General features: G+C 30.7%; 2 protein-coding genes and 3 long non-coding RNA genes across 6 annotated transcripts; 3 read left to right on the forward strand and 2 right to left on the reverse strand.

Annotated features, from left to right (window-relative positions):
* Window positions 1–830: 830 nt before the first annotated feature.
* On the reverse strand, window positions 831–5,853 carry LOC110688436 (palmitoyltransferase ZDHHC17-like). Of its 2 annotated transcripts, XM_021865186.1 has the most exons (15): window positions 5,591–5,853; window positions 5,362–5,496; window positions 4,687–4,753; window positions 4,510–4,606; window positions 4,386–4,436; window positions 4,033–4,129; window positions 3,768–3,851; window positions 3,465–3,505; window positions 3,257–3,316; window positions 3,109–3,168; window positions 2,836–2,887; window positions 2,591–2,706; window positions 1,972–2,047; window positions 1,538–1,586; window positions 831–1,450 (listed from the first exon to the last, which is right to left on the reverse strand). In XM_021865186.1, exons 1-12 carry the CDS (start codon window positions 5,751–5,753, stop codon window positions 2,624–2,626), a joined length of 990 nt encoding a protein of 329 aa, XP_021720878.1. In that variant the 5' UTR covers window positions 5,754–5,853; the 3' UTR covers window positions 831–1,450; window positions 1,538–1,586; window positions 1,972–2,047; window positions 2,591–2,623. The 2 variants fall into 2 exon arrangements, with proteins under 2 accessions (XP_021720878.1, XP_021720877.1); XM_021865185.1 differs by lacking the exon at window positions 1,972–2,047.
* On the forward strand, window positions 1,083–1,764 carry LOC110688438 (17.4 kDa class I heat shock protein-like). The gene has a single exon (XM_021865187.1). It carries the CDS (start codon window positions 1,093–1,095, stop codon window positions 1,570–1,572), a length of 480 nt encoding a protein of 159 aa, XP_021720879.1. The 5' UTR covers window positions 1,083–1,092; the 3' UTR covers window positions 1,573–1,764.
* Window positions 5,854–6,050: 197 nt separating the features above from the next.
* Window positions 6,051–7,437, forward strand: LOC110688439. Its single transcript, XR_002504595.1, has 2 exons — window positions 6,051–6,259; window positions 7,077–7,437. It is a non-coding gene; the product is annotated as an uncharacterized LOC110688439 (long non-coding RNA).
* A 346-nt stretch (window positions 7,438–7,783) lies between these two features.
* LOC110687644 lies at window positions 7,784–9,890 on the reverse strand. Its single transcript, XR_002504462.1, has 3 exons — window positions 9,170–9,890; window positions 8,913–9,009; window positions 7,784–8,082 (listed from the first exon to the last, which is right to left on the reverse strand). It is a non-coding gene; the product is annotated as an uncharacterized LOC110687644 (long non-coding RNA).
* A 1,470-nt stretch (window positions 9,891–11,360) lies between these two features.
* LOC110687645 lies at window positions 11,361–13,058 on the forward strand. The gene is made up of 3 exons (XR_002504463.1): window positions 11,361–11,671; window positions 11,833–11,929; window positions 12,760–13,058. It is a non-coding gene; the product is annotated as an uncharacterized LOC110687645 (long non-coding RNA).
* The last annotated feature ends 72 nt before the right edge of the window (window positions 13,059–13,130 follow it).

The following is a 13,130-nucleotide window of genomic DNA, read 5'->3' on the forward strand; positions in this document are numbered from 1 at the left end:
CGCATCCAAATCCCCAATTTTCACCTCTTAACTACTCTAACAAAACAAAATAAGCCAAGTAAAAAATTAGAAATATGGAAAAAATTATCAAGCAATAATTATAAATATAATTAGAAAATTGACAATTAATATTATTTCAAGGAAATGAAATTGGAAACCATAGATTAATTAATCACACTGTTAAAGACATGCAAATTTGCCCTCTTATAATAATAAACTCGTGCTTTTTGTTTTTTTGAATTTAATAAACTTTTGTGCTTCGTATAATATAATATAATATACGTAGTATATATTTTACCAGTATTATATATTTTGCGCGTTAGCACATGTAAAATTTAGTACTAAGGAGTATGTACTAAAAAAAACGTGAGAAATCATTTTAAATTTTGTTTTTCCCAAGGAAACTTATACCTTAGATAAATTTTTGGTCCATTTCAGATTTGAATCATCTCTGTATTATTGTATGTATTTTTTTTTTTATGCATTATTAAGCTAGTTAGTTTGAATTTTTTTTTCGAGTCTGTAAGGTCATAGAATCCATAGAGGGGGTTAAACGAGGGAGAGGGAGACCCAAAATGACTTGGTTAGGAGTTAGGAAGGATATGAAGTATATAGATTTGCATGAGGATAAAGCATTGGATCGTAAGGGATGGAGGAGGAAGATTTTTGTAGGTGACTACACGAAATAATTAAATTTGGTTCATGTAGCCAACCCCACTTATGGAATTAAGGCTTTGATTGATTGAGTTTTATGTAAGGTCCTAGAATGTTGTAGAACAGGATACAGGAAACAATCATCATAGTGATTTAGGCATTGATGAAAATTAGGATAAAGAAGCCTTCAGAAGATTGTAGAAATAAGAGCTACATTATCTGGGTCCCTCAAAATTGATTTAACAAAAACATCATAATATTAAACTATTGGAGGAAGTGCCCAGAAACTCCGAGATCTCATTACAATCATGTATAAATATATGCAATGCACTTTCAGTTCTATCATCAACATAGAAAACACACTAAAGAAGTTCAATCCCAATCTCAATTCAGTAAACCCTTAAATCACCTGTGCACAGCTCAAACAATCCTCCAAAAATGTCGCTCATTCCAAGCTTCTTTGGTAACCGAAAAACCAATGTCTTTGATCCATTTTCCCTAGACACTTGGGATCCATTTGATGGCATTCTCACTTCAGCCCTTGCCAATGTACCCAGCTCAGCTCGTGAAACGTCCCAATTTGCAAGCACAAGGGTTGATTGGAAGGAAACACCAGAAGCACATGTTTTCAAAGTTGATCTTCCTGGGCTGAAGAAGGAAGAAGTGAAGGTCGAGGTCGAAGAAGGCAGGATCCTGCAGATAAGTGGAGAAAGAAGCAAGGAGCAAGAAGAGAAGAACGACAAGTGGCACCGTGTTGAGAGGAGCAGTGGTAAGTTCCTTCGCCGCTTCAGGCTACCTGAAAACACAAAGATGGATGAGGTTAAGGCTGACTTGGATAATGGAGTGCTTACTGTGACTATTTCAAAGGTGGAAGAGAAGAAACCTGAGGTCAAGAGCATCGATATCTCTTCTGCTTAAAAAGGTCCCAATATCTGTTAGAAGTGTGCTCAATGTTAATTACTGTCATTTCAATTGAATAAGTTAGTTGTTGTGTCTAAGTAATTTGCTTGTTTGGAAGTGAACCCCTGTGATGGAATTGAGTACGTGTAACTGATGTAAGATGGTGTTTTTGTGCAATTAAATTCTGTGTTTATCAATTGCAGTTGTATACTTCCATTCTTGCAAACCATTATAATTTGGACGTATTAGGATTTACTACTCGCAACAAATAGCCATTGATCCAAGGCAATAGGCCAAGCACAATTCCATGTCTTGAGAATCTTAGAACAAAACTTACAAAGTAGAACAATCCAGATACGTGAAATGATTCAATAATCATAATAGAGAACATGGAAATCACGGTCACAAAAAACGTACATGGGTAGTCATGTCACATGGGAAACACGAAGGGATGTAGGCAGGGCAGATAGCAGTTGCTCCAGTAGTCCACAAACTTAGAATAGATGGGAAAAAATACAGGTATAAATAGATTCAGTATGAAGTGTAGCTAGATAATTCGATTTATGACATATATCCAAACATTTATGAAAATGCAATACATGCAATAGTGTCATGGACATACTGCGTTAAATAACTATTCTAAAAGAGAAATGGATTGAAAAGACATCCTGCAATACTGCAAATTCACATCTGGGCTCATAATGAATTTAGCCGAAAGAACTATAAAAGGCACTAGCTATGAATACAGAAATACCAGAATATCTAAAGACAAAAGGATGATCCAGAAAGACGGCATACTAAGTAAACGTAGAATTTTGTGTCATACACATGAGAATCCACAAGTCTACAATTGTTGACCAATTAACAATAATATATACATGAGAACTCATTGGCAGCAGAGTTATAGGGACCTTAGACATAACCTCAACACATACAAGTAACTAAACAGAATTCAAATTCAAGACTCAAGGTCTGATATCAATCAAAACCATAGTCAGGGCACTAAACCAGTACAGGATGTAACAATTTTACTTACCCAAGAGACTCAATGAGTAGTGAACCATTGATCTCAACTCAGCAAGAACTCCTTCAAGTTGCATAAAAGTCCCTTATTATACGGATTCTTGAACCTCGTATCTGACAAAGATTGATCTATTTCATACAATAATAATTACATTAGGCAGATATGATGTATGTATGAAGAAAAGAATTACATCATCAATGGAAGCAGGAGGCAGAACTCCCAGAACAGAACAAGAAGCCTAGACTTTTTGAAATTACCTGGTGTAGGCTGAACAATGACATGGAACTCTGGGTATCTTCTCCAATTTATCTACATACACATAAGCATGCAAATTACAGACAATGTTAGCACACTACAAAAATTGTTAATCTCTTGCATGTAAAGTGTCAGCTCTCTGTTAAATTCCAAGCAAGTCTTTCGAATTTCAATCTTTTTACCACGAATACAACCATTTTTGACTTTTAAGTTATGCTGTTGTGCTTATGATAAGATGTCTACTTATTGGTCAAGATGTTACATACAAAACTTACCCATTCTTCAGTTCTTATATTGAGGCAAACACAATTTACATGCCATGCAAAAAAAGCCACCTGTATAATATAATCATGAGTAAAGTCAACTAGTAATTCAATTCATTTCCCGTCACTGAATCCACTATTCTCCATGAACTGCACAAACCTGCCAAAGCACTTGAAGCAAAGAAAAGTTCATCGTGCTCATGACCAAGCTGTATTGAATCTGCAACAAAAGAAAATTCCGCAAGCAAAGCTACATTAGATGAACATGTGAATAATATGTCGGGGTACCTGCCCTGAAGTTCCAGTTATACATAGATGATTATAATAAATAAGATACTCTAAACGGTGAGAAACAATGAAAGATTTACCTTGGAGCCCCTCTCTGTCAAGACCAGATTTCTGTTAATCCCTGAAATCCAGGCAAACTTTATGCTCAGTACTTAATACTGGAAAGGGGAGGGGGGGGGGGGGAGGGGGGGGTGGATTAGTTGTAGATGAGTAGACAAGAAAAAAATTGTATAGAGATCAAAATACCAAATGGAAATATGGAATTCAGCGCTAATTCCTCTAAGTGCTATAACACTTGCATGTTAATTCTATTGCGGGAGAGAACAGAGAAAGAGATTATGCAACAGATTAAGAAAATCATTCAAAAGGGAAATAAAGCTTACACTGATAAGAAAGCATTGTATAGGATGCCTCGATCATTATGAATATAATTAAAAGTGACATGAAAAGCCTATGATTGCTCTGGCCTGCAGACAAGTAGATGATCAGACATAAATATTCTGATTTCTGAAGCTGAAGCAAAAATGAGTAGGAAAAAAAATGATACACCATATTCAAAATATACAAAATCTAGTGTAGTGTAAAATGTCATTAAATTTTGAGCAGCATGTTTAAGGTCTAATCTTTAAATTCATGCTCTGTTGTTACCTATGCAGTTTCCAAAAGCAGGGCAATGGTGATCAAATCCAATAACATAGGCTTTGCAAATCCTACAATAGCGCGTCCTTCTTGAAAATAACGAACTCTAAAAAGGGAAAAAGGCAACATGAACCATCTTCTTACATGATAGTTTAAGACTTAAAGTCAAGGTTGATCTTAAATTTGCAATTGAAATCCAGAGGAGATGTAAAAAAAGACTGAATTTTACATTCTTAATGATCAACTTTGTAAATGAGCAAAAGACATGGGTCAAAGACAGTAGGATAACAAATATAAGTGACAGAAAGTATTTACACGAGGCATAATAGCCCTCAAACAGAATATAGCATATGTAAATTTACCATTTCACTTGAGTTGTGCAAGCTTATGCCTCTTGTTGTAGATGATACTTCCTGTAAACATTCGACATCAAGCTCATTAAGCAAATTATTTCCAGAACAATAAGTGTTGTTTCTAATTCACAACCTCCACGTCCTCCAGATGAAGCCCATCTTCTGAATTTGAACCCTCAACTAAACTGGGAGAGTCCTGGCGAACAAAACCAGGATCACTTGATAAGATCCTGAAGCCAAGCAAGTATTTGCTATTGTGAGCAGCACATCAGTGGTGCTTCAAAAGTAAAAGAGTGATAAATAACTTCACCTCAAAAACCCAATAAGAAGAATTGCTAGCTCTGCATTGAATACAACATTTGACGGAATTGAAACGGCTGCAAACCAAGCAAACCAAAAGTCGAGTGATGATCAAAAGAAGAGAAACCTTAAGAGACTTAACACATTTTCATTTGCACCAATGAATATTTTTCAAATGAACATGCAATGCCTATTTCTGAACTATGTGATAAAGCAGGCATCAAAACAAGCTCTAATGGAGCATCGAACACAAAACGTACCAAACCAGGTATTTGAGGTTTCAGCATAATTATTTACTCTCTCTATTGCATAATCAATCCAATTAACAAAACAAAATTTTCCTATTCTATAATTACCTCGTAAATAACTAATACGTGTGCATAGCCTTAAAAGATACAAGTACTTGATTTGAAATGGGAGAGAATAATAATCTCACTATCAAGGTAAAACTGATTATGCAATAAATCATTTGTCAACTTTTCAGCATATGTATAAGAAACATTACAACCCGCGAATGAACTTAACTTAAATCTGATAATCAAGCAGAAAGACTAGTTAAATTTCACCCAATTATGCAAATCATATTAAAACCTAATCATCAACAACAATAATCTTTCCAATTATTAATTAAATTGCCTAAAGCAAATGCAAGTTACACATTCAAAGTACGATTAATCAAAATTACCTTGACTAATCACGCTAATATAAACAATCCAAAAGAAGATCATATGAAAAAATACAAAAGCCGGGGCTGAAGCATGAACTCTCAGCAAACGCTTGATAAACTGGCATAATCCAATAGCAATTGCAAGAACTGCAGCTGCAATTAATGATTAAATATAAATAATTAAAAAATTATTAAAAACCCTAGAAATTGATTGAGCTTCTTATTAATGGAAGTAGGGCTAAATTACCTGAGAGGAGGAATTGAAGTAGGAGAGAGAATTGTGGGAAGAAATACGGTATGAAAAGTAGGGAAAATTGAGCGATGATGCCGGAAATACTGGAAACAATACACCGGAATATTAGGTCCGGCGACTTTTCCCGGCAGCCATTTTCGTCGTTTAAACCCGACATTTTGGTCGCCGATTCAACGAGTATTCTTTAAATGAGGTAATTTCAGAAATTAATGTGACGGCCCATAGGCTGGGAGAAAATAGTGAAAATTATACCCTACATCCTAGTGTAGGATGGTCTACCTACACCCCCTGATGCTACGCCGTTTTGTAGCTTGCGGGGAGTACTCACGAGCTAATTCATGCTTCAATTCTTTCCTTTTTTTTATTTATTTTTTTAATTCCTTGTTTCTTATTATTCAAGCTATGTATATAAATGATTTTAAACCCAATATTTTCTCTCTCCTCAATTGATCAATTTCCATTTTTCTACTTACATTCTCTCTAGTTAATTCATCTTCTTCATTTGATTTTATACTAATTTTGCCGTTTATTTTTCCTACGATTTTGATAATTGTTGTTGATCATCAATGGCTGATTCTTCCTCTGCTAATTTCGATCGTGATTACGAAAGTGTGTTTCCGTCTTCTAGAGTTCGATTGATTGATTCGTTTGTTCATCAACAATGTGAGTAATTACAATCATAATTTTGTAATTTTTATCATCAATACATTGTTGTGTTATAATGCTCTGTTTATTTCAACTTAATTTATGTATTATTATTCTTTTCGTTGCTTCAATTTTCAAAATTTGATTATGATTATGATGAACGTTTTTGGATTGTTCATACTTTGTTATGAATATTTCGCTGCTTCAATTTATTTCATTGCTCTATGTTTGAAAATTGCGTGATTTTGTTTTTATGCTTTTATTTTTTTTTTTTTGGATCATTTTTATATTTAAAATTAATCAATTATGTGTTATCATTTGTACTTCTTAATTTTTTTATGTCATATATGATTATTTGTTTTTACCATTTTTTCTTGATAATATTATGTGTCAAAATTTTCCATATTGATCATGTGCAATTTTGCTATTGAACATTGTATTTGTTAATTATTGTTCATTTTTGAAACATGTTATGTTCATTTATAATTGTACATTAAAACTTTGTGCAATGAGAAAAAAAACTGATATTTCATATCTTGCTAAGGTTTTGATCTTATCTGTTTATTTAAGTGTTTGAAATTGAACATTTATATATTTTAATATGATCATTTAACTTTTATTTGAAGGCGAAGGATTTAGTGTTTAAAGGATTTAATATGATCATTTTTTGAAACTTGTTATGTTCATTTATAATTGTATATTAAAACTTTGTGCAGTGGGAAAAAAAGCTGATATTTCATATCTTGCTAAAGTTTTGTTTTTCTTATCTGTTTATTTAAGTGTTTGTAATTGAACATTTATATATTTTAATATGATCATTTAATTTGTTTTGCAGTCGAAGGATTTAAATATTCCTATAAATAAAAGTGTTGCTGGTGTTTCTGCTGCTCAAGCTCAATGTAATGTTCCTATAAATAAAGGTGGTGCTGGTGTTAAAAATGATGCTCAAGTTAATCCAAGAGTACTAATGCGTCTACAAAATCTCAAACTAGATATTTTGTTCCACCCGTAGTTCTTGGCATTGTTCCAACTTCAACTCAGGATTGTTCAAACTTCAATCTAGAAATGTTTAAACCCCATTCCAGAAATGTTCAATCGACAAATGTTTAAGTTATTCCTCCCACGGTTCCAATAAATGATCAAGGTGCTCTTGTTCAAAGTTCTTCAAGTGTTAAAGACATAAGAATTTGTTTCTATATAGTACCTTTTTTAGTATATTGTTTTTTTAAAATTCAACATATGTAAATGATTATTTATCAATTTGAAAATGAACAAAAGTAAAGAACCAACAACCAATCCATAAAACCTAAAAATTATATATATTTTTTCATACAAATAAAGATTAAAATGAAATATCAATTACAATAATTTTTTTAACAAATAATATCTATAAGTCTATTTTCCTCCAAAAAAAATCATCTATAAAACTATATACTTCCTCCGTTTTCTTTTACTTGCAACACACCTTTTAGGCACGCAATTTTAGGAGATGATTAGTGAGGGTAAACGAGCTATTTTATCAATATAATTTTTACACGAAGATTAGAATAGGGTTAAGTATCATTTGTAAAAATTATAATGAATAATTTATCCGTTTACATTATATAAACCCGACCTCAAAACACGTGCCACAAGGCTGTGTTGCAAGTAAAAAGAAATGGAGGAAGTTTAAGATATGATCATATACACATTCATTAATGAACATATACACTTTCATAAATGAACATATAACATGTACTATTCATTTGCAAACTTCCTTGCTTATCTTCGATTTAACCTATATTTAGTGTTTTTCTTCAAATAGCATCAGTTCCGCATCCTTGCTTCCTAATTTGGTTCACCTGTTGAACAAAATGAATTAACAAATGTTAATTATTATATACACTACTTTATAAATGAACAATATATCTTACATTATTGAACATTTATCACTTTTACACTATTTGGTTTCAAATCACAAATCTAACTCTCATTAAGTTTAGTAGTGAATGTTTCTATATGCTTCATAATTTATACTCCGCAGTTTGTATAATCAGCGTTGTTAAGCCATTTTATCTTCTCCAAAACAACTACGTATTCTTCAATTCCATGTGCAAATTTATATCAAATGTGTAACTTTGGACATCACTACAATATAGCTAGATTGGTTGTAAGATATTAGTTTTAATGCATACAAATGAACATTATCAATATTATACATGAGGATAATGTATAAAAGAAATGAACATTCGTTATTTAGGCATATAAATATATATGTAAACTGAAATGAACCAATATTAACATATATTTTAAAATGAACATTACTTTATATGTAAATGAACATTATGAATTTCATAAATGATCAAAAGATTTGATAGAATAAATAAGTCAGTTTCTCAACTCAAATGAATGATTATTTATGCATTTCATAAATGTGCATAACATATCATAAAAATGAACATTATTTATTTAGGCATATAAAGTCAAATATAAACTCAAATAAATTCAAATATACAAATGAACATTTATAATTCTATATATGTTCATATATTAACTCGGAATCGTAGAAATGTTAACATCTATACCATAAGACTTTTTAATATCTTTTAAAAGTTCTAGATCTACAACTTGAGACTTTTGTTCGTTGTTTTTTTTTACTCTTGTTTAAATAGGTTTTTGAAATAATACTTACGTTTCTTCAGACTATGCCTTGTTATGTTCAACGAACATGATTCTTCTCTGAATCATCATTCTCTTTATCTCTCTAATTCGAAATATATTTTTCGGTTCTGTAAAAAATAAAAAAACACAAAACATAGTAGATTTTAATGATTTTTGCATAAAATAGTTCTAATCAAGTTAGATTATGTTTCTGAACATGTAATTTCAAAATGAAATACGTAGTAGAAAAAATAGGTTCATACAAAAAAATTTAGTAAAATTACTTACTCTTTCTGTGAATGTTGTTGCGATTGTTGAATTTCTTCGCAAATGTAGACATTTGAAGGAATTTAGCAATATTTTGAAGCAATTTCGTAGTATTTTGAAGCAATTTTGTAGTATTTTGAAGCAATTTTGGTTCATATTTTCTAGTTTTGATGAGAGAGAAAGTCTAGAGAAATGAAGAAGAAGGTTTTAGAGAGAATGGTGGGTAGTTACAGTAGGTTAGTGGGTTATGGGATGTGGGTAACATGATAAACGCATCGTTTAGAGGGGGGTGTAGGTATCCCTACCTACACTAGGGTCTAGTGTATACCAATTAAATTTAAACAAGGATTAAGAATATCCTTGAACCTGGACTTTCATCGTAATCAGACACGTGGCCCACATGGAAGGAAGTTTTCTTTTTCCTAATTCGAGGTGGGCCCATCACACATTCGTGAATCGTGATAATTGGCTTAATTTAGCTAAAGCCATCCCATGGTATTTGACTTTGGATGGGCCACACATCTTGATTAAGGATTAATCAGGGCCAGCTGAATTGGCAAATTACCCCTTTTTTTTTTTTTTTTTTTTTTTTTTTTTTTTTTTTTTTTTGTGTTTACCAAATTGAATATCTACTTCCAAAAAAAATCATCAATACTCAAATTCTATTAACTAACACTAAAACAAAACATTGCTGACATCATCAACTCTTAAACCATCCTACGTATCACTCTCACATTAAAAATTTTCCCTCCAATTCTATGTGTGATGTCATTAATAATCAACTATTAATGATTTTTTTTATTTTTAATCTACACTTTTTGACTTCAATGCATAAGTATCTATATGAAATTCAATTAACCAAGTTTCTCTAATAAATTATACTTTCACATACCTAATTTGTTTGATGTTTGATCATGATTTCAATATTTTAGTGTAAAGTCAGTTAAAAAGGATAATGTAAGGTATTGACACATCTATACTTAGTATTTAAAAACACAAACCACAAATCTATACCGAGTCACATGTCATCACAATCACTCATATGCCACATGTCACTTCCCTTAATATTTCCTTTTTACCTTTTTGTATTTCTTTTTTAATATAAAAAATAAAATAAATAAATAATGTGTAAGTCTTTATGCATTCTGAAACTTGTAAATTTAAGTAAGATAATGAAGTGTTTCATTTATAACCTAATAAATTAAAGTTAAACTAATTAATGCACATTACATAAACAATAAAATAGTCTTTTCATCTCTTAAATTTAAAATATAATTTTAACCAATATGTCATTTCATATCCTACAATATTATGTAAAATACCTAATTAAATTCCAAAACAACACCGACGCATATAACACAAATATATATGCAACACATTTCAAGAAAATTAACCTAAATAGCAACCCGTGCATTAAACGGGTCAAAAGGCTAGTTATATTATTTAAAATCTTTAATGAGGTTTAGATAATGTAGCGGTATTGAATATCTTCAAATAGTGTAATGGTTGTAACTTAGCATTATCCGTCATTGAATATTCATTGAATGGTATTTTTTAAGAATCCTCCTTAAAATCTAAAATAAGGATAATCCAAAATATATAAAAGAAAATACTAGTAGAAAGATTAGGATTTTTGAGGTGGAATCCGTTGAAGAATAAGATGTAGTGAGCCCTAGTGACGTATATGACAACTCATTAATCATTGGGATTGTGTTTTGATATTACTCCATTTGACACCCAACTTGGGAGATTAATGGATTATACGAATATATTTCCTTTAGCCCATCCTTGAATTGGCTTCTTGCCTTTATTCAATCCAAAAAATCCTATAACTTTAATAATTGAATTTGTCATCAAAAAAAAAATTGCCAAAATACAATTAATGTTAATGGTTAAGGTGGGACATTCGCATTATTATTATTATTATTATTATTATTATTATTATTATTATTATTATTATTATTATTATTTCGAATAATGGGACATTCGCATTAATACAAAAAGAGTAAAAAAAATTACTACCTCCGTTAAATATTAGTTACAGCTTTGAAACATTTTATATCTCACAAATAATACCCCAAAATTACAACTAATATATAACGGAGGTAGTATGTGAAGTCAAAAAATAAAATAAAACATTTTTTTAAAATTACTTTGTTTGGGTCGAACAATTGCTGACTTTTGGGCCGCATATCATACCTCTATTTTCTTAATTGGTATACACTACACCCTAGTGTAGGTAGGGATACCTACACCCCCCTCTAAACGATGCGTTTATCATGTTACCCACATCCCATAACCCACTAACCTACTGTAACTACCCACCATTCTCTCTAAAACCTTCTTCTTCATTTCTCTAGACTTTCTCTCTCATCAAAACTAGAAAATATGAACCAAAATTGCTTCAAAATACTACAAAATTGCTTCAAAATACTACGAAATTGCTTCAAAATATTGCTAAATTCCTTCAAATGTCTACATTTGCGAAGAAATTCAACAATCGCAACAACATTCACAGAAAGAGTAAGTAATTTTACTAAATTTTTTTGTATGAACCTATTTTTTCTACTACGTATTTCATTTTGAAATTACATGTTCAGAAACATAATCTAACTTGATTAGAACTATTTTATGCAAAAATCATTAAAATCTACTATGTTTTGTGTTTTTTTTATTTTTTACAGAACCGAAAAATATATTTCGAATTAGAGAGATAAAGAGAATGATGATTCAGAGAAGAATCATGTTCGTTGAACATAACAAGGCATAGTCTGAAGAAACGTAAGTATTATTTCAAAAACCTATTTAAACAAGAGTAAAAAAAAACAACGAACAAAAGTCTCAAGTTGTAGATCTAGAACTTTTAAAAGATATTAAAAAGTCTTATGGTATAGATGTTAACATTTCTACGATTCCGAGTTAATATATGAACATATATAGAATTATAAATGTTCATTTGTATATTTGAATTTATTTGAGTTTATATTTGACTTTATATGCCTAAATAAATAATGTTCATTTTTATGATATGTTATGCACATTTATGAAATGCATAAATAATCATTCATTTGAGTTGAGAAACTGACTTATTTATTCTATCAAATCTTTTGATCATTTATGAAATTCATAATGTTCATTTACATATAAAGTAATGTTCATTTTAAAATATATGTTAATATTGGTTCATTTCAGTTTACATATATATTTATATGCCTAAATAACGAATGTTCATTTCTTTTATACATTATCCTCATGTATAATATTGATAATGTTCATTTGTATGCATTAAAACTAATATCTTACAACCAATCTAGCTATATTGTAGTGATGTCCAAAGTTACACATTTGATATAAATTTGCACATGGAATTGAAGAATACGTAGTTGTTTTGGAGAAGATAAAATGGCTTAACAACGCTGATTATACAAACTGCGGAGTATAAATTATGAAGCATATAGAAACATTCACTACTAAACTTAATGAGAGTTAGATTTGTGATTTGAAACCAAATAGTGTAAAAGTGATAAATGTTCAATAATGTAAGATATATTGTTCATTTATAAAGTAGTGTATATAATAATTAACATTTGTTAATTCATTTTGTTCAACAGGTGAACCAAATTAGGAAGCAAGGATGCGGAACTGATGCTATTTGAAGAAAAACACTAAATATAGGTTAAATCGAAGATAAGCAAGGAAGTTTGCAAATGAATAGTACATGTTATATGTTCATTTATGAAAGTGTATATGTTCATTAATGAATGTGTATATGATCATATCTTAAACTTCCTCCATTTCTTTTTACTTGCAACACAGCCTTGTGGCACGTGTTTTGAGGTCGGGTTTATATAATGTAAACGGATAAATTATTCATTATAATTTTTACAAATGATACTTAACCCTATTCTAATCTTCGTGTAAAAATTATATTGATAAAATAGCTCGTTTACCCTCACTAATCATCTCCTAAAATTGCGTGCCT

The sequence above is a fragment of the Chenopodium quinoa genome, unplaced genomic scaffold, assembly GCF_001683475.1.
Source record: "Chenopodium quinoa cultivar QQ74 unplaced genomic scaffold, ASM168347v1, whole genome shotgun sequence".
Taxonomy (NCBI): Eukaryota; Viridiplantae; Streptophyta; class Magnoliopsida; order Caryophyllales; family Amaranthaceae; genus Chenopodium; species Chenopodium quinoa.

Excerpts from the sequence above, each read along its gene's own strand:
- LOC110688438 (XM_021865187.1), top strand. The coding sequence starts at position 1,093 with ATGTCGCTCATTCCAAGCTTCTTTGGTAACCGAAAAACCAATGTCTTT.
- LOC110688436 (XM_021865185.1), bottom strand. The coding sequence starts at position 5,753 with ATGTCGGGTTTAAACGACGAAAATGGCTGCCGGGAAAAGTCGCCGGAC. Across the intron at positions 3,852-4,032 it reads TGCTTTTGGAAACTGCATAG|GCCAGAGCAATCATAGGCTT; the intron begins GTAACAACAGAG and ends ACTTGTCTGCAG. Across the intron at positions 3,317-3,464 it reads TGACAGAGAGGGGCTCCAAG|ATTCAATACAGCTTGGTCAT; the intron begins GTAAATCTTTCA and ends CTTTTGTTGCAG.